We start from the raw sequence: 21,430 nt of genomic DNA, 5'->3' as shown, positions 1-21,430 counted from the left end.
TATTATATTCCCATAAAATAAGAACTCTGTGTTGTGAAGTTTCTCTATTACTCTTCCTGGAAACATATGACTAAATAGACAACTGTTCTGAGATTCCTATGTAGGGGACATGACACAATGACGAGGAGGTGGTAACAATCTGTACATTTCCGGGACGAATTGTGGAAGAACTGCTCAACACAGAGTTCGAAAATAAAGTGCTCCAGAATTGTGATATTTTTTTGTATGTATTTACTAAAATTATCATGTCAGGAGAGCGTATCCCCTTTCAAATAAAAGTGGAGGTATAAAAGGGTCAGTCGATGACTGTCAACCGAGATCTATGTGAAAAGGTGGTCTCTGACTGATGTCAACATCTGGCCGAGGTTTCTTTCTTTATTTAGATGTGCCATAGTTTAGTTAATAAGGCATTGCAGAGCTGAACATTAATATGTAGCAGAGCTGAGTTGGTCATTGGGTGTAATTCTGAGTTATATCACATTTTCTTATTTATGGTCATCATTTAGCATAAAAATGGTCCGATCACATTTACGCCCCTATCATATCTCAGAAGATGAACATAGGGATGGGTGGATATTGCCGAACCAATCAGACAACGAAGATATGACTGCCATTACATCTCCACCAGGGTTTGGTTACCCTGTTTTCCTAGATGTCTAAATGGTAAATCTGCTGAGTGGTGCTGCAATGCAACTAGGAGGATTTGTCATTCAGGACACTAGGAAAGCTGGGTACGACCTCTTTTCCGTATATTGTAGTTGTACATGAATATTTTATGGAGCCCAGTCCTGGCTTCTTTCAGTTGCACTTGAGAAAAGATTCAGTTATTATTGCTGTGTCCTGGAATTTCATGTGTCAGGGGTCTACAGACCTGATGTTTCTCGGCTGCTGGTACAACTTCAGCATGCCTCCAGTCCGGAGGAGGTACAGGATGGTGGGAGGTAAGGTCTGACAGCTGGAGAACAGCAGTAGTCTCCAACCTGCGGCTGACTTGCTTTTGCCCAGCAGATCCTGACTGCCGGGGCCCGGAGTCTGTGCTAATACTGCAGTGCAGCTGTGACGTGGAAAATAGTGATGCTACTCCCAGTAATCTGCATCTGTGCTGAGAATATAACTAGGTCTGAGGGAGTGATGGAAACCTGGTAATCTAATGGTCAGGCCATGGATCAGGGAATATACAGTACATGTTCTATGTAAAAGTCCTGTAGCCCCATTATATAAAAGTCATCCAAACCCACTTATTTGGGATAGATTGACTTTCTAATGTGTATTGGGGCCTCTTGACTGTCTCTCAAAAGATGATGTTGGGGAACATAAGGACATTTTTCGATCCTTTTAATGACTCCTTCAATGGCTGTCTGATGGCTGAGCCGAGCATTCCTGTGTATGGGGGAGTCTGGAGAGAAATTCAGCTGACAGCTGCCTACGCTGTATGACAGCCTAAAGTCCCGTCATACGCATTAGATAATTGTCAGCTCAATGATGATTTGGATGATTTTTCAGCCAGCAGCTGTCTGGACCAATTTTCCCATACCCAGGAGCACTCTCTTGGACTTGTGTTCCTGTGTTCTCTATGAGTGACAGTAGCATATGGAGAACAAAAGGATCAGCAGTCCAAAATTGTATATGCCGGAACCTTGCCTTTCCCGACAATGATCTGTCTGGGGACGAGTCCACCATACATATTAGACTGTCGGCTGACTTTACTAACTATAATGAAGGTCTGTGTCAATATGAAACACATGGGTCTGGACTTACTGGCCACCCATAATGGGGCTAAAACAATCCACTGGTCCCTTTTTTGTGCACTCTTGTAATGTTGCGCAAAGCAGGTGATACAAAATCTGGCCATTGCCCTCCTGTATTACCAAGGAAATATCTGTTGGCCGTTATTGGTTCTTGTGTAGATACTGGCGTAAAAGTTTGGGGGACCACCATCATAAAGTTAACTAGTTAACTTGTGTCTCTTCAGGAGTTCATCACTTTTGAGCCTCCCGATTTTTGAGCTGCAAGGGGGCGGATGCTCCTTCATGAGTGACAGTTCATGCCCACAGCATGGCCGCTCTGCTGGCCTGAACTGTGTTCAATCCCAAGGCTGCCATGAAGCAGCTTTGCCTCTCTAGCATTGGAAACAGTACGGCTGGAGAGGGGTGGTTAGAAATGGGTGGATTAATTCATGGGAAAATGGGAGGCTCTCGAGTCTCTTACGTTCCAAGAACCTTGACCCTTCATTGATGATGGTCGTACCAGCACGGCCCGGGATCCTAAAAAGTAAGAGATTCGTGATCATCCCATCCAGCGGCCAGAGACTACTGACCCAGCCGATGGACATCCCATCCCCCACTACATACCATTGCCTACATTGGACATTATTAATTTGTGTTTTTTAACCATTTTATGTGCAACAGTAGAGCAAAAATAAATTAAAAAAATGTATATGAATTACCCTTTAGAAGATTTTTGGGATTACAAAAAAAACTGTACAATGCTTGCCTGTAGGCTGTTTCTGGTATTGCAGCTTAGGCTCATTCACTTGAATAGCACCAAGCTGCAATACCAGACACAGCTAATGTTCTAGGGTGGCGCTGTTTTGGGAAAAAAAGGAAGACTTCATTTTATTATTCTGCCGTTTTTTTACATTACTAGATGGTGGCTCGATTCTAACGCATCGGATATTCTAGTATTTTCACGCTATTTTCATGTGCGGAATTCAAGCGCATTCCAAGCGATTTGTAGCATTGCTTGGAATGTGATTGACAGGTTGGTCACACTTGTCAAGCATAGTGTTTGACAATTGTGATCAACTTTTTACTATTGATGCTGCCCATGCAGCATCAATAGTAAAAGATAGAATGTAAAAAATAATTTAAAAAAAGGTTATTCTCACCTTCCGACGGCCCCCGATCTCCTCTCCACGCTCCCGGCATCTTCCGGTCCCAGTAATGCTTAGTGCGAAGGACCGGAAATGACGTCATCAGCGGTCTTTCGCGCAAAGCATTACTGGGACCGGAAGATGCCGGGCGCGTGGTGACAGGAGGGAAAGAGTACGGGGGCTGTCGGAAGGTGAGTATATTACTATTTTTTATTGTAAATCTATTTTTTACAGGTTTATGGTACCTAGGATCCGGAGGAGTCTCCTTTCCTCCGGACCCTGCGTACTGGCTAGCGCCGGTCATCTCCCGGCTGCGTCGCCGCTGACCTCCGTGCGGCCGGAGATGACCCGCGGCAACCGCCGGGAGATCAGCGGCTAGCTCCGCAGATCTCCCGATGGTAGCGGTGCCGTGCGTCTTTCGAATTCAGCACCAATTTGCGACGTGGGATTTTCGTTACAAACAGACAGACGCAATTAGACGATTATATAGTAGATATCCTTTATAGAAAATATGGATGGTTTATATGTGGAGAAAGACATTGTATTTTACTCACACTCTAGTATTCTTCTGCAGATGTGCCTGGCAGCAATGTAATTGAGAACATGTGGCTGGGAGTTACACTGGCATCGCAGGGACCTGGAGGTCGGGTTCTGGTAAGTGGGGTGAAGGCGTGAAGTATCTTAGATAAAAGCTCCAAAAAAGTGATAAAGTTGAAAAATATTCGAATGTTTTGCAGATGAATTATTTATCATTGCTTAATGATTCTAGGTAATGTTGCCCCATGTGAGTCATTATTTGTCGGATATTCCCTCTGTTACCAGCCTGGAGAGTGGGTGCAGAGGTAACTGTCTCATCAGGACCCTGGTGCCACCAATATACTGTATAAATGCCACATACGCGGGTGGGGACCTGGTACAGATGTTGCTATGGGTCCCAGGAGCTTAACGCTATGCATCTGGTCTGGAAATTAATTAAAATATTGACTAAAATAATTCCTTATAATTCACTTTATACTGTGCAGAAGCCATTTCCGCTCACGATGGCACTGTCCCAAGCGTGCTGGGCACACAAGGATATTGGAGGCGGCCTCGCATCTGTAATGCATCATAATTGTCACTGCCTGTTATTACGGGAGGACGCCTGATACAATTATCTAGATGCAATGTCATTGTGAAACCGGTGCTACTAGATTTGTCCTGGTGCTTGAGCTTCACATTTCTGTGTAGGTCATATGGTCTTAAAGGAACAGTAGTCCTAAATTACAATGTGGTTCATGTTATAAGAAATATATAAGCTCCCTCCCTCCCCAAAATAAAATGCATTCAGAACATACGGTGATTGTCATGGTCTGATCTGGGGAAAGCAGAGAGACGGCTAATAATGACAGCATTGCACTTATGTATCCAGCCTGTATGTCTATAGCGCAAGTGGCAGCTGACTGCAGTGCATAGTTCATGTAGCGATGCAGTTCATCCATACCCTGGATCAATAAGACTCGTAAGAAGGGTACAGAACAAGGTTCTCATCTTAATGTTTGTAGCATTGATTATTCTTAATGGATTAATATTGTGAAATTGTATCTTGTTTAGAGAAAAGGCAACGCAAACAGTGTGTGTGTGTGTTTATATAGTGCCTTGAAACACTATTCTTACTCTGTGAACTTTTCCATATTTTTTTCACCACGTTACGCCTACAAGCTTAAAGAAGCACTGCTCCTCCCGTAAAGTTTTTATCCTCTTAATATATTTCAATCATCATATTATTTAGCAAAGTGTACTTACAATTGCTCATTTTACCTTTCTACCCAGTTAATTCGTCTCTTTTCTCTGCTCCATGTAAAAACAGGAAATCTCTTTTCCCTGCAATTTTCATTGCCCTCTTTTGCTCCTGACCCAGCTACTTAATCTTCCTCCTGCCAGGGACTTTTGCAGTGACTTATGACTCACACAGGGAAAATTGATCTCCTGTTTGTATAAAGAGATTAGAAGGATTCAGCTCGTCAATTTTCAATCACTTGAATACTTAATGTCATAGACCTAATGGAAAAGAGAAGAATTAGCTGGGTAGAAATGTAAAATGAGCAATTGTATGTGCGCAGTGCTATATAATATGATGATTGCAACATATTAAAGAGGATAACAATTTTGATGGGAGGAGGGCTTCTTTATCTGCATTCTGTTGGGACTTTATGTGATATACCTACACAAAGTAGCAAGTATTTGTGAAGCATTAGGCTATGTGCACACGATGCAGATTTGCTGCTGATTTTTCCACGCAGAAACGCTGCAGAACCGCACTGTGATTTACAGTACAATGTAAATCAATGGAAAAAAAAAAAGAAAAGCTGTGCACATGGTGCAGAAAAATCAGTGCGGAATTGCTGTGGATTAAGTCTGTGTGCACACGATGCGAATATATAGCGGTTCTGCAGCGGATTTTACCGCGCAGAAACGTTGCATATCCGCATTGTGATGTACAGTAGCCTTAAAATCAATGAAAAAAAAAACCGCTGTGCAGACGCTGCAGATTTTTCCGCGCGGTTTTCCTGCGGTACAAAATCCGCAGCATGTTACTTCTTTTGTGCGGTTTTCCATCTCCCCTGTCTCCAAATCCGCAGGGGAGAATAAGCAGTGAAAAACCGCACAAAAACCGCAAGAAAACCGCAGGAAAAATGGAAGAAATCCGCAGGAAAAATGCAGGTCATTTGACCTGCGGATTTCTTCAATTCTGCGCGGAAAAATCCGCAGGGCCAAAAAGTCCGTCTGCACTCAGCCTTAAAAGAAGTGCATGTCACTTCTTTTGTGCGGTTCTGCAGCGGTTCTGGACCCCTCCATGATAGAAATCCGCAGTGACAAAAACTGCAGAAAAACCGCACAAAATCCGCATCAATTCCGTGGCAAATCTGCACAAAACCCACATAAAAACAGCAGCAAAACCGCGTCTGCGGATTCTGCCAGGAGATGCGGATTTTGTGCAGAAAATTCTGCACCACTTTTCCTACGTGTGCACATAACCTAAAGGAAATGATGCATGGTTTTTTAAATATGTGATAAATATGAATCTGAAAATTGTGACAATCATTTGTTTTCAGCCCCCCGTGAGTCAATACTTTGTAAGACCACATTTTGCTGCAATTACTGCAGCAAGTCTTTTAGGGCTCATACTCACTTGCGAGACATGTATTTCTATGTATCACCCAGAGCGGGGTACCCAGGTCGCCGGGCAGTGTTGGATTCAGGAGGTCACGGGGGGGTGGCAGCCGTGCCCGGGGCCTGTGCTCCGGGAACAGTGAAATAGGGGTTAAAAATAAATAAAAAGGAAAACAAAAGAAAAATTAGAAATAGAATTTGTGACGCCAGTTGGAGTGTTCGACTGTAAGACAGCCGGCACTGCAGATGATCCCTGGGGGGGTAGATGATGATGGCAGTGCAGGTGTTTAAACCCCCTCCAACTAGGGCTGGCCCCCAGAGATAGTGATAGAAGTAGATGGCACCGAGAAGCAAGGCAGGAGACAAAGAAAGTCACTTTATCATTTACTGGAGTTCAGATGCAGTTTAGAGGATAAAATACAACTCTCTCACCAGGTTTACAGTCTGCTCTGTGTGGTGGGAGTTATCCCTCTCTGCTGTGGTTCAGTGTAAACTTCCTGCTGTTCTAATCCCTTCAGGGACAAAGGTTTCCCAAAGTCTGAAACTTCCAGTACTACCAGTACTCAGAGCGTTTTCTACCCCGGCAACATGCAGCCTGAATCCTGTGCGAAGCAAGTGTTTGTTCTGGCACAATCCCTCACTGATTATCTGTTGCTGTAGTTTTCCTGGGAGAAGACACTCCAATGCTGGTTGTGTAAACCACGCAGCCTCTGAGCTTACCATCTGACTCTGGAAGCATAGATGGCCTAGGGGCTGAAGCCCTGATCCTTCTCAGCATTGTTCCTGGAGAGAGCACATGTAACTGGTCCAAGACCATTCTCTGTCTGTCTTCACACAGTCTTTTCCTCACACACCAGCTAAAACTCCTCCCCTCCTAGTTAGGGTATCTCTGCAAAGCTCTAAGCTTCCGGCAAGTAAGGGAGTGGCTAAAAATTGTGTGTGCAGTTGTCTCCAGCAGAGAAAGCATAACTCCCATCATTTACAAAACACATATAAAATAGTACATATTTGACCATTTTGTGGCGGCAAAGACACAGGGCGCCACACACGCTCCGGTCCAAGTGCCGGCGGCGAGAATCGTGCGAGTCTCTCGCAAGTGAGTATGAGCCCTTAGGGTAAGTCTCTACCAGCTTTACACATCTAGTGTCTGAAATTTGTTCCCATTCTCCTTTGCAAACTAGCTTTAGTTAAATGAGATTGGATGCAGTGTGTTTGGGAACAGCAAATTTAAAAACTTGCTGCAGATTTTCAATGGGATTTATTTAGGTCAGGACTGTGACTGTGACTAGACCAGTATCACACGTGAATATGCTTTGATCTAAACAATTCGATTGTAGCTCTTGCAGTATGCTTAAGCTTGTTGTCCTGTTGGAAGGTGAGTCTACTCCCGGGTCTCAAGTCTTTTGCCGCCTCTAACAGGTTTTCCTCCAGGATTGCCTTTTATTTAGTTCTATCCATCCCATCAACTCTGAGGAGCTTTCCTGTCCATGTTGAAGAATAACACCCCCATAGCATGCTGCTGCCACCACCATATTTGATGGTGGGGATGATGTTTTCAGGGTGATGTGCAGTGTTAGTTTTACGCCACACAGAGCGATTTGCATTTATCACTAAAATCTCTACTTATGTCTCATCTTGCCACGCTGTGACGGTCTTTGGTAAGGGAGAGAGGCCTCAAACTGTCCCTGGAACTGGAACCCTAACTATCCGTGTTCCGGGGATACTCTTGAAGTTAGAGAGGCTCGGGTCTCCGACTGTGCGCCTGTTAAACCCTAATCTCTCCCCTCCCCTACCCCATGAGGCATGGGACATAAATGTAAGGTAAACAAGACACAAAGACAAAACAAGGTTAGCAGAAAACCTCTATCATACAAAACCAGTAACCAACAATAGGGAGGAGGTTAGGGACAGGGAGCAATGAACTAAATGGAGATAGTGACCAGGAGATAAACACACAAATATTACAGCAAACTACAGATCATTACTACAATAACTCCACTCCAACCACTTAGCTTTAGCACTCAGCACAGGAAGACGAATCTTTGACTAGCAGTGACTAAATGCCCAGTGCCAGTATACTGTATATTGAGGGAGTAAATGTTAAGAAGTTGCTGCTGAGCACAACCAGTCTGTATGGTCTCAGCTAGCATGGAAATAATCCTTAACCCTCTCAGCACTTGGAGGAAAGGAAATCCATTTAAAATAGGACATAAATCACACATCTCTAAAGAAGACCTGCGATTCATTACCCCGACTTGACCGTCTGACTCCAGGTCTTCCAAGGGGTCGTGACACCCTTGTGACACATCTTGCCAGAGCACCTTCTAATACATGCTAGCCGTGTCCCCTAAAAAGTTTTTTGCAAGCTGCAAATGGGACATCTTTAGGTTGCTTTAAAAAAATATTGTCTTATTGCCACTCTTCCATAATGGCCAGATTTGTGCAGTATGTGACCAATTGACAGATTCTCCCATCTCAGTTGTGGATCTCTGTAGCTCTGTAGCTCCTCTCTAGAGTGACCATGGGCATCATGGCTGCTTCTCTAGTGATCTCCTTACTTGGGATGTCAGTTTAGGTGGATGGCCATTGGTAGGTTGTTCCATACGCCTTAATTTTTTGGATTATGGATTTATAAACACACAATTTTTCTCAACTACTTGTGAAACAAAAGTGGTATGGCAGCAGCTCCATTTTCTCCACCCACGACGCAGATTGCTGCAGCAGAAACCTCTCCCCATTGCTCTGTCTACAAAGGAGTAATGTAGGGCTAAGATGTGCCCCCTATACTTAACCACCATACTTTTGATTGGTTTCCAACCAAGGTATATAGGTTCTTGCTTCTCTGCCAAGTTTTAAGAGTTTGCTAACAGTATTGCAAATGACCATTGCTTTTTTGTTACTCCTGTTATTTAAAGTTTTTTGTGTCCCTTTAAAGTACTCATAACACAGTGTACAGATAAATTGGAATAAAATAAAAGGAAGTGGAGAAAACCTTCTTCGCACTGGCAATGTTTTCGTTAAAATTCACAATTCAGTGAGATCCTGTTACTCTTAATTTATATTTTGGAAGAAGAAGGCTTTAGGAATTTCATAGGTGCCTATAAGATGTGGGCTCATACTCACTAGTCAATTTGTTTATTAAAGGGCAAATTAGAATTTAATTTATAGTTTCATTTATTGGTTGACTTGATCCTGTGGAGATCTGAGAAGGACGATGGAAATTTTGACTCTCAAAACAACTCCTCTAGTAGTGATGTGTCATTCGTGAACGAACCGAGACAAAGAGCCGACTCTTTCATCATGTGACCGACGGGAGTCGGCTCACCACTGGGAGCTGAGCCCAATTTTTTTTTTTTCCACCTGCTTTTTGTGTAGCTACTTCCTGCCTGGCTGGGGGCTGGGAGGAGCTGAGGAGGAGACTTGGAGCAGTGAGCACAAGTGGGGAGTGACTGGCAAGGCTTTGATTTGCGACTGGGCTCCTCCCACATGAACACATAGCTGTACTGTGATTGGCTGCTCAGTGCAGTGAGTGCACACATGATCTGTGATAGATCACAATGTGAAGTCACACAGACTGTCACTGACATAACAGTGGATGTCCGGCAGCTGCAGGATGAGCAGAAGCGCTGAGGTCAGGCACTGACAGCCATCTTATACCTCTCATTATTTTCTGTAGTTCCTGCTGCTCTACAGTGAGAAAGTAGTAATATAAATCTGAGGCAGAGAAACTCTGTGGACAGATCCGGGGTACATCTGTAATATAACGGGCTAAGCGTCACTCTGTCCAAAGCCTTTATAGACTGCGCAAGCGCAACGCGCCTGCGCAGTCTGGCTCCAGACAGAGTGACGCACGCCCCCCAGGAGATCGCGCAAGACGCAACCCCCCCCCCCCCGGAGATCACGGTAGATGCAGCCCCCGCCGGCACGATACCTTACCGATTCAGTGTGACCGCGGGGTCTTGCTGTGATGACAGGAGAGGGCGGGTTTATGATCCGGAAGCGGCGCATGTGCAGTCCGCGCTTTCCGGCGCCATTTTTGGGGAAGACACACTACAGTGTGTCTTCAAGACAATGGCGCCGGAAAGAGAGGAATGCGCAGGCGCCGATTCCGGAGCAACAACCCGCCCTCTCCTGTCATCACAGCAGGCACAAAAGATTACCGGGGTATTCGCCATGCAGTCAGGAGACGGCGGGTTGTGGCGCCGAAATCGGGCACCAATTACGGCTGCACAATCCCACACTCCTCAGACCTGGATCGGGGGATGAGGGAGTACCATACATACCAGGATAAGGAATGAGGGGACCATGCATACCAGGATAGGGGGGGTGAGGGGACCATGCATACCAGGATAGGGGGTGAGCGGACCATGCATACCAGGATTGGGGGATGAGGGAACTATACATAACAGGATAGGGATGAGGGAGTACCATGCATGCCAGGATTGGGGGATGAGAGGTACCATGCATACCAAGATAGGGGGTGAGGGGACCATGCATACCAGGAAAGGGATGAGGGAGTACCATGCATACCAGGATAGGGATGAGGGAGTACCATGCATACCAGGATTGGGGGGTGAGGGGACCGTGCATACCAGGATTGGGGGATGAGAGGACCATGCATACCAGGATAATGGGTGAGGGGGCCATGCATACCAGGATAGGGGGTGAGGGGACCATACATAACAGGATAGGGGGTGAGGGGGCCATACATACCAGGATTGGGGGTGAGGGGACCATACATACCAGGATAGGGGGTGAGGGGACCATGCATACCAGGATAGGGATGAGGGAGTACCATGCATACCAGGATTGGGGGGTGAGGGGACCATGCATACCAGGATGAAGAATGGGGTGCCATGCATATCAGGATTGGGGGGGTGAGGGTACCATGCATACTAGGATAGGAATGAGTGGTGCCATGCATACCAGGATAGGAGGGTGGCAGCACATACCAGGTTGGGAGACCATATACCAATAAGAATGCTCGCGACCTGGGCGTAGAACGGGTTAATAGCTAGTGTATAATATAACGCTCTAAGCATCACTCTGTCCGAAGCCTTTATAGACTCCAAGTGCGACGCACCTGCGCAGTCTGGCTCCAGACAGAGTGACGCACCCCCCACGAGATCACGGTAGATGCACTCCCCCCAGGAGATCGCGGTATGCGTAAGCACTGAGCGCATACCGTGATCTCCGGCACAACACCTTACCGATTCGGTGTTGCCGCGGGGTCTTGCCTCTGGCGGTGATGACAGGAGAGGGCGGGTTGTTGGGCCGGAATCGGCGCATGCGCAGTCCACGCTTTCCGGCGCCATTTTGTGGTAGTCACACTGCAGTGTGTCTGCAAGAAAATGGCGCCAGAAAGAGAGGAATGTGCAGGCGCCAATTCCGGCCCAACAACCCGCCCTCTCCTCACATCACGGCACAAAAGATTATCGATCAGGTACTCACCGTGAAGTCAGTAGAGAGCAGGTTGTGGCGCCATGCATACCTGGATAGGGTGGTTAGAGGACCATGCATACCAGGATTGGGGGGAGAGGGGGCCATGCATTCCAGGATGAGGAATGGGGTGCCATGCATACCAGGATTGGGGGGGTGAGGGGACCATATATACCAGAATAGGGATGAGAGGGCCATGCATACCATTATAGGGATGACGGGGCCATGCATACCAGGATTGGGGGGGTGAGGGGACCACACATAACAGGATTGGGAGATGAGGGGACTATGCATACCATGATTGGGGGGGTGAGGGGTACCATGCATACCAGAATTGGTAGGTAAGGGGTGCCATGTATACAAGGATTGGGGATGAGGGGACCATACATCCTACGATAGGGATGAGAGGGGACCATGCATACCAGGATTGGGGGGTGAGGGGACTATGCATACCATGATCGGGGGGTGAGGTGACCATGCATACCAGGATTGTGGGTGAGGTGACCACGCATACCAGGATTGGGGGGTGAGGTGACCATGCATACCAGGATTGGGGGATGAGGGGTACCATGCATACCAGGATTGTGGGTGAGGTGACCATGCATACCAGGATTGGGGGGTGAGGTGACCATGCATACCAGGATTGGGGGATGAGGGGTACCATGCACACCAGGATAGGGGGGTGAGAGGACCATGCATACCAGAATTGGTAGGTAAGGGGTGCCATGCATGGTGCAGATATCAGAGTTACTCTGTAAGAACCTGGAACATGTCTTCAAGGATTTACTTATAAGGGTATGTGCACATGTTGCGGATTGCTGTGTGGAATTTTCTGTGCAGAATCTGCATCTCTTGGCAAAATCCGCAGGTCTAAATCCGTGAGGTTTTTATGCAGACTTATTGTGGATTTTGTGCGGATTTCACCTGCGTTTTTACACCTGCGGATTCCTGTAATGGAATGGGTGTAGAATTGCTGCGGAATCCGCACAAAGTATTGACATGCTGCGGAAAATAAACAGCTGCGTTTCCGCTTGGATTTTTCCACAGCATGTACACAGCGTTTTTTTTTCCCCATAGAATAACATTGTACTGTAAATCACTTGTGGATCCGCAGCAAATCCGCAACGTGTGCACATAGCCTTAGAATAATCAGTGTCGGCAGATGTCGCAGCACTGACTAATGTAGAACACATGGACAAATATCAGATATTAGAGGATAACACAAAACAGCAATACGGACAGGAGAGAGGGCCTGATCCCAGGAGCTTACACTTTGAGAAAATGGCTAAAAAGCCTTCACTAGACTCCTGTACAGCTGTATAATGAGGCCCAGGCTTTATAGTTAAGAGACTGGAGTGATAAAAGTGGGGAAAGTAGCACTTTTTGCAAGAAGAGCCGCTTTTTGAGCCAAAAAGAGCCGGCTCTTTTTGGTGAGCGGAGCCGAGTGAGCCAGATCACCAAAAAGAGCCGGACTGCCCATCATTATCCTCTAGTCAGATGACTAGAAAAATTGGTTGCTGGGGTACCATAGATTTTGCTCTAAGGAATTCCTAGATTAGAATCTACAGTGCCTCTAGTGGCTGATGTTGGAAGGAACATGTACAGATTTGACCATAGTAATAAAAAACCTTTCAATACAACATCCCTCTAACGTAGAATTACCTTCGTTTATATCGGCAAAAATAGTTTTCCTGACAAAACAAGTATTATCCTTTATTTTCAATGCTGGAATCGAAATTGTGGAGGTTGGCAACACTCACGGTATAATTACCATACTGAAATTTCAGGGCTTATTTCTTATAATATATTTGTGGAACTTAATTTAATTAATATAATAGAATATATATTGGCACACAGAACACCAATAAAGCAGTTTTATATTTTGACACGTTATTTTTATATTGTTAAGGTGTATGTTGGCAACTGGAAAGACTTGGCTCCTTTCTCCCAGAAACAGCGTCACTCTTATTTTCTGGCTCTGTCTTATACAGCAGCGGCCAAAACTTTTTAGGACAAGAGTGACTCTTTTTCTTAAAGAATGAAGCCATGTTTTTCTTATTTTTTTTTCTACCCTTTTAAAGACATCTGCTTTGGGCAATCCGACCCTTTTAGGAGGCTCTCTACAGTAAGTTGGAACACTCCTTAGGCTAGTTTCACACTAGCGTTTCCTGGAGCTGCATCGGGCTGCGCACAGCCGCCGCTAAGCTCCGCCCCCTGTCGTGCCTCCTCCTGTCAGCTCCGCCTATGGGCGCATGACGCTGCATGCGACCTGCGTACCCTATCTTTATCATTGGGTACGCAGGCCGTGCGCAGGTATGCGTTTTCCGGCGCATGCGTCTTTTTGACCAAAATGCAACACGGTGCGTTTGGCGCTGGTCGGCGCAGCGTCAAAAGGACGCATGCGCCGGTAAAAGCATACCTGCGCATGGCCTGCGTACCCAATGCTAAAGCTAGGGTACGCAGGTCGCATGCAGCATCATGCGCCCATAGGCAGAGCTGACCGGAGGAGGCTCGGCAGGGGGTGGAGCATCACGCCGAGCATGCGCTGCGCCTCCAAACGCTAGTGTGAAACTAGCCTTATCTGTGTGATAACCCAGCAATAAGGCCACTTTCACACGTACAGTATTTGGTGAGTTTTTTACCTCAGTATGTGTAAGCCAAGACCAGGAGTGGGTGATAAATCAAGAAGTGGTGACGTGTCTCTATTAGGTTGTGTGCACACACAGCGTTTTTTTAGCGGATTTGCCAATAAATCCACTATAAAAACGCTAAAAATAAGCTGCCCATTCATCTCTATGCATTTTGCACTTTTTGTGCATATTGATACGTTTTTTACAGCGAAAAAACGCAGCATGCTCATTAGTTTCGCGGATTTTTCCACATTTCTGGCCATTTCTATGGGTCTGGAACTGCGCAGAAAAAACTCATAAAAAACGCGCGTTTTTTGCGCAAAAACCGCGCAGAAAAAAACGCGCGGTTTCTGGGAAGGGAGTCCAGTTTTTAAGCAGAAATTTTCTGCTACGTGTACACATAGCCTTATACTTTTCCTCTGACTGTTCCACTCCTGGTTTTGGCTTACAGATTCTGAGGTAAAAAAACGTGTCAATGTGGCCTAAGTGTTGGGGACGGAGGAGATGTGCTGTGTGGTGGTGCTGCAGGTGAAGACTAGAGATGAGCAATTACATTTTATGCTACTCAAGTCCGGTTTGGTCTTTCAAGGCTGCCACAGTTGCACTGGCAATTCTCTGTTCGGCATCTCGGGCTTCTCTGCTGCTTACTTGGTCCCCATGAAGTTCTATTAATGAACAAGATGCCGGACTGAGGATCTTTGATGCCATAAAGGACTCCGGATCAGGGTATTTCAATTCTTTTTGATCATCTCCAGTGTTCAGTTTAGGCCTGTTTCACACATCCGTTTTTTGTGTCCGCCAAACGGATCCGTTTCCGTTTTTTGACGGAAACGGATGCAAACGGATCCGTTTTTTTAAAAAAAACGGATCAGTTTTTTGACGGATCCGCAGTAACCGCTAATGAAAGTCTATGGGACACAAAAAACGGATCCTGCAAAAAAATGGCGGATCCGTTTTTTAACGGAAACCAACGGATTTAGACGGATTTGAAAAAACGAAAGTGTGATCCAGGCCTTACCTGCAGCACCATGACAGGGAAATTAAAGTGGTTGTCCGTTGTAAACAACCCATCATCTATCCACAAGGCAGATGACAACTTATTGATTGGTAGGGGTCCGCAAAGACCAGCAGAGCGGTGAACTTTGATCCCCGTTAGAATAAAGCGGCAGCGCACATTCTCAACATCCACTCCATTCATTCCCTATGGGGCTGCCGAGCGCTGCGCTCAGCTTTATCTGAGAGAATGAATGGAGCATCTACTTTGCCGTTCCATTTGCAATTTGATATAAAGTACCCCATAAGGAAAAAAAAATCCCTGTTGTGGCAATCAGTGCAGGTCCTAGCAGTCGGACCACCACAAATCTGTAAGTTGTCACCTATCTCGTGAATTGGTGATTTCTTGTTTTTACTGGATAGCTCTTTTAAGCTTTTCACAGTATCCATTTAAATCAATAGGTTGTCAAAGTAATGCAGGACAGGATAGGTCTTCCACTGTTTGTACCGGCTCTCACTCTGCCAAGAGACGACAGTCAGGACTGCAGGCCGCCACATACTAGTCTTGGAGAGGATTGATTTGCTGACTATACAAGACATAAAATTACATAAGGACTTATAATGAGAAAACATAGGCAAATATGGCATGAAACCTTTACCAACATATTTCTTTGCCAGATGTGCGCCCATCGATACTCTGTGGTCCTGCCATCCGAAGACCAACCAAAGATGATAGGCAAGTGCTACATACGAGGAAACGACTTAGAATTCAATGACAATGATGACTGGCAGGCCTACCATTATGAGATGTGTGACTCTGGCGGTGACCACCTCAAAACTGGCATGTGCCAAATGGGCATGAGTGGAGGCATCACTGAAAACATGGTGTACTTTGGAGCTCCAAGTGCCTATAACTGGCAAGGTAGGATACCTATAAATATAACGATACGTGTTTATGACTAAATTGGTGATTTTCATGTTTGTGTACAAAAAACGGGCCTGCATAAGTGATTTTTTATTTTTTTTTAATGTTTCAGGTACAGACTATGTTGTACAGAGAGATAATTGGGATTTAACGGATTCTTCCTACCCTAACACGGACACCTTTAACATCTACTTGGGTAAATACTCCATCCTTGTCCTTTCTAATGATACATTTTTGATATTTGACCAAACTTTGCGCTTAATGAAAAGTACATTGTAGATAGGATAAGAGAGCATAGGTGGAACATTGACTAATGATAAGGTGGGTTAGCTTTAAAGGGAATGTGTCAGTATGTGGAAAATTGTATCATAATGACAAGCAGACCAGCAATTGACGCATCTCTGGATTCAGGGTCACTTCCCCTACATCAGGTTGTTTTCAGATTGCATAGCAAAAATCAGGTGACAGATTCCCTTTAAGAACTTGGAAGGTCTTGGTTACATCAGAACAACGGATGATAACCAGAAAAGTCAATATTTTCAGGCAGTCAAAGTCGATGATTTTTGTTTTTAGATCCCACCAATTTTGATACAAACCATCTACAATATCTATGGTGACCATCCCTATATGTCAACCCATGTGGTCATAAAATCATAGAAATCACATGCCCATTTGGTCAAGCCATATGTGAATGTTTGTAAGGTAATTAGGGAAGTGGTGCACTTTTGACATTTTTATATCTGGTTGTCACAACAAAATTCTCTGTACACATTTCTCATGAGGCTGTCTGCCAGGGCTTCCTTCACTTGTGGCAAAGGCTGCACAGGCTGCAGAACCGAACACTGACTTATAATCCACCAACATCATATTCTAAGTATGGACCTCTTGGTGGGACTTACATTGATAAAAAGAGTGTGAGGCATGGAAGTGTGCTCAAAGCTCTCTTGGATTGCTGAGGACCTGAGTCGGAGTTGGGGGGGACTGGTCAACTGTTGAAGGGCCCTCATCCCCAAAGGACCCCCAGCCTCTTCAAGCCATAGAGACTGGCATTATTAGTGCAGTTTCCAAGGTTAGAAGTGTAGAAAACCCTTTGGTGACATTATGGTCATGTGACCAAAGGTCCTTCACCCTAAGGAAGAACTGAAGAGGAGCAGGGAGCCTGGTATGTCATGTGCTGTGTGCATCTGAATAATGCAGTTTGTGTAGCATGGAATGTGTATGTGTGACATACAGTGTATATGTGTGTAGCATTCAATATTTATGTGTGACATATAGTGTATATGTGTGTAGCATGGAGTGTGTGTGTGAGACATGCAGTGTATATATGTGTACCATGGAGTGTGCATGTTTGTGTGACATGAAGTGTGTATATATGTGTAGCATGGAATATGTGTGTGACATGCATTGTGTATGTGTGTAGCATGGATTGTGTGTGTGACATGCAGTGTGTACATGTATGTAGCATTGAATATGTGTGTGACATGCAATGTGTAAATGTGTGACATGCAGTGTATATCTGTGTACCATGGAATGCGCATATGTGTGTAACATGCAATGTGTATATGTGTGTAGAATGGAATGTGTGTTTTTGTGACATGCGGTGTGTATATGTGTGTGAGACATGCAGTGTATATATGTGTACCATGGAGTGTGCAGATGTGTGTAACATGCAATGTGTATATGTGTGTAGAATGGAATGTGTGTTTTTGTGACATGCGGTGTGTTTATGTGTGTGACATGCAGTGTGTATATCTATGTGTACTATGGAGTGTGCATGTTTGTGTGACATGCAATGTGTATACAGTATGTGTGTAGCATGGAGTGTGTGAGAAATGCAATGTGTGTATCATGGTGTGTGTGTAACATGCAGTGTGTGTAGCATGGAGTGTGCATGTGTTAGTGACATGCAGTATGTGTGACATTCAGTGTGTATGTGTGTGTATCATAGAGTGTGTAAGAGGCATTGTTAGTAGCAAGGAGTGTGACATGCAGTGTGTATGTGTGTGTAGCTTGGCGTGTGTGTGGGACATGCAATGTGTGTAACATACAGTATGTGTGTGTAGCATGGAGTGTCTGCGTGCGTGTATGTAGCATACAGAGTGTGTAGCATGGAGTGTGTATTTGTGTGTAATATGGATTGTGTGTGGCATCCCATTTTATAAACCCCAGCACTGCAGCCAAACGTTCATAGGAATAAACATGACAGCGATCACCCAACGAACAATCAAATCGCTTATTTGTTGGGTGATTGGCTCATACAAGCTGTCACAAAAAAAATCATGGTTCTCGGCAGCACATCGCCGGGTGTAAACTGTAGATGTGCTGCTGATAAGATGATACTGTATGAGTACAGACCGACCTATTAGTGATCATTCTACCCCCTATCCTTCTTGGCCAGCCAGTGTAAAGAGGTCGGTAAACAAGCGCAGAGTGACTTGTATGTAGTCGATCTGACCTCGATAATGGCCTGAAGTTGGATTGTGTAAATGTGACATAAACCATTCTGTGACCGTGACCCAGAACAATTCTTCTCTTGTATAACCAACATGGTCACAGCTACCCAGCCGGTCATCCAGCTTAACAATGGCTGATGAAGCCACGACTAGACTCCTCCATTGTCCGTAAAGGGCATGCGGAAGGAGCTTTTGTCTTCTACTGTCCATATTCATGAGACGCTTGACGTGTGCCCCCGGTATACGCCCGCTACCCCCCCCCCGGTAGCAGATGATCCGACTGCAGTTGTGGTGTAAGCTTATTTCATTTGGATAGAAGGATCGCGCTAAGCTGTCAGGAATGCCAGAGATTTGGTCAGGACTTGTTATATGAGGAGCGTCCTCTGCGCTTGTCAATGTGAGTCATTACACTGGTTTGTTTTTCACTCTCTCTTTCTTAGGTGTGTTTTCTTAAAGGGGTGCTCTAGCATAGCACCCACCTCTAAAGAGGGTTTACCCTTATGGCATCATTTTCTGATGACGGCCTCTGTTCGATGTGTTCTGCTTTGGTTTATTCACTGCTTTATTGGACATTATAGAATATTTCGCCAGTCCTGTATTCCTTACATGGATGTAGGACATAGCCAAGTGCAGCCTGGGTCTTAAAGAGTCATACACCTAAATAACCTGCAAATAGGAGGTGTACACATACTTTCATCCAGGAAGATGAAGGAATATTATATTTTTCACCAGACAAAGGTATAATTCGTGTACTAATTTACTTTGCCGCAGTTTTTCCAAAGTTTTCAAGCTCTCTCCTTGCGATCATTGAATGAGAATCAATCAATGAATTTTAACAAGATGTCCACCGGTGGCTCTCAATGTCTGATATCGTCTGCAGCTCTCACATCACATTGGCAGCACTGCAGCCAATCAGTGAGCTCAGCGGCAGTGAGCTCAACGTTGCGGAGCTGATGAGCTCACTGATTGGCTACAGCGCTATCAGTGTGCTATCAGCTTTGCTTACAATAGCAAACACAGGAACTCCGCGTAGGACCCAGGAATGGTGAGTAAAACAGAGTTTTTTGTTTTTTTTTAAATACACTGCTGCCTGGATTGGAAAACCCTTTTAATTAAAAGTATGTGAACACATCATGATCTTATCTACTAAATTAAACATTTTTCTATATAGTGTTTTCAGGGTGTCTGTTATATGATGGTTGGGAAGAGCTCCACATCTTGGTTCTCCCCTTATTACCCATATTTATTAATACTCTGTGCTTTGTCTTGTCGCTGGGATGTTTGTCAGCAGACACCATGGCCGTTTTGGCTCATTGACCTTGTTCTCACAAGTCAGTTTTTTATGTTTGATCCATTTTAAATAAAAGCTGATGTGCCAGGGGCCCCATTACCTCTGCGACCCCCTGGGACAGCGCTGGCTCCAAGTTGTATCATTGTGGAAACCACATTGTGGCTAGAACTAACATAAAAGAAAGAATAAACAGGGAAAGCATTACACCAGATACACTCACTGGCCACTTTATTAGGTACACCTGTCCAACTGTGTGTTAAGACTTAATTTCTAATCAGCCAATCACATGGCGGCAACTCAGTGCATTTAGGCATGTAGACATGGTCAAGACAATCTCCTGCAGTTCAAACCGAGCATCAGTATGGGGAAGAAAGGTGATTTGAGTGCCTTTGAACGTGGCATGATTGTTGGTGCCAGAAGGGCTGGTCTGAGAATTTCAGAAACTGCTGATCTACTGGGATTTTCACGCACAACCATCTCTAGGGTTTACAGAGAATGGTCCGAAAAAGAAAAAAAATCCAGTGAGCGGCAGTTCTGTGGCCGGAAATGCCATGTTGATGCCAGAGGTCAGAGGAGAATGGGCAGACTGGTTCGAGCTGATAGAAAGGCAACAGTGACTCAAATTGCCACCCGTTACAACCAAGGTAGGCAGAAGAGCATCTCTGAACGCACAGTGCGTCGAACTTTGAGGCAGATGGGCTACAGCAGCAGAAGACCACACTGGGTACCACTCCTCTCAGCTAAGAACAGGAAACTGAGGCTACAATTTGCACAAGCTCATCGAAATTGGACAGTAGAAGATTGGAAAAACGTTGCCTGGTCTGATGAGTCTCGATTTCTGCTGCGACATTCGGATGGTAGGGTCAGAATTTGGCGTAAACAACATGAAAGCATGGATCCATCCTGCCTTGTATCAACGGTTCAGGCTGGTGGTGGTGGTGTCATGGTGTGGGGAATTTTTTCTGGGCACTCTTTGGGCCCCTTGGTACCAATTGAGCATCGTTGCAACGCCACAGCCTACCTGAGTATTGTTGCTGACCATGTCCATCCCTTTATGACCACAATGTACCCAACATCTGATGGCTACTTTCAGCAGGATAATGCGCCATGTCATAAAGCTCGAATCATCTCAGATTGGTTTCTTGAACATGACAATGAGTTTACTGTACTCAAATGGCCTCCTCAGTCACCAGATCTCAATCCAATAGAGCATCTTTGGGATGTGGTGGAACGGGAGATTCGCATCAGGGATGTGCAGCCGACAAATCTGCGCCAACTGTGTGATGCCATCATGTCAATATGGTCCAAAATCTCTGAGGAATGCTTCCAGCACCTTGTTGAATCTCTGCCACGAAGAATTGAGGCAGTTCTGAAGGCAAAAGGGGGTCCAACCCCTTACTAGCATGGTGTACCTAATAAAGTGGCCAGTGAGTGTATATTGTAATAAGCTGCCCCGTTAGTGGCGAACCCATATATTTTACTAGCAGATTTACAAGCAGAAACCAAGAGAATCATTAACTTCCAGCCAGACAGATGGAAGAGAAGATAAGAAAATACTTTTTAATTTACCGTTTTATTACAATACAAGAATGCATTGTGTGATGACAGTCACTTGATCAGAAAAATCAGAACAAGGACCGTCGCCCTATCCTCCTCTTCTTATGTGCCTAAGAGGTT

General features: G+C 45.2%; 1 protein-coding gene across 2 annotated transcripts in view; it reads left to right on the top strand.

The window, feature by feature from the left end:
* The window catches only part of ITGA3 (integrin subunit alpha 3), a 109,992-nt gene that overhangs the window by 33,876 nt on the left and 54,686 nt on the right, over positions 1–21,430 (top strand). For both annotated transcript variants that reach the window (XM_073572812.1, XM_073572813.1), the window contains exons 3-5: positions 3,447–3,526; positions 15,763–16,006; positions 16,122–16,205. In XM_073572812.1, the coding sequence (XP_073428913.1) occupies positions 3,447–3,526; positions 15,763–16,006; positions 16,122–16,205 (408 nt within the window). The remainder of the gene's footprint in view (positions 1–3,446; positions 3,527–15,762; positions 16,007–16,121; positions 16,206–21,430) is intronic.

The sequence above is a fragment of the Dendrobates tinctorius genome, unplaced genomic scaffold (genome assembly GCF_039654945.1).
Source record: "Dendrobates tinctorius isolate UK_male_01 unplaced genomic scaffold, ASM3965494v1 ptg000032l, whole genome shotgun sequence".
In the NCBI taxonomy this organism is placed as follows: domain Eukaryota; kingdom Metazoa; phylum Chordata; class Amphibia; order Anura; family Dendrobatidae; genus Dendrobates; species Dendrobates tinctorius.
This window is presented reverse-complemented; position numbering and strand designations above follow the sequence as displayed.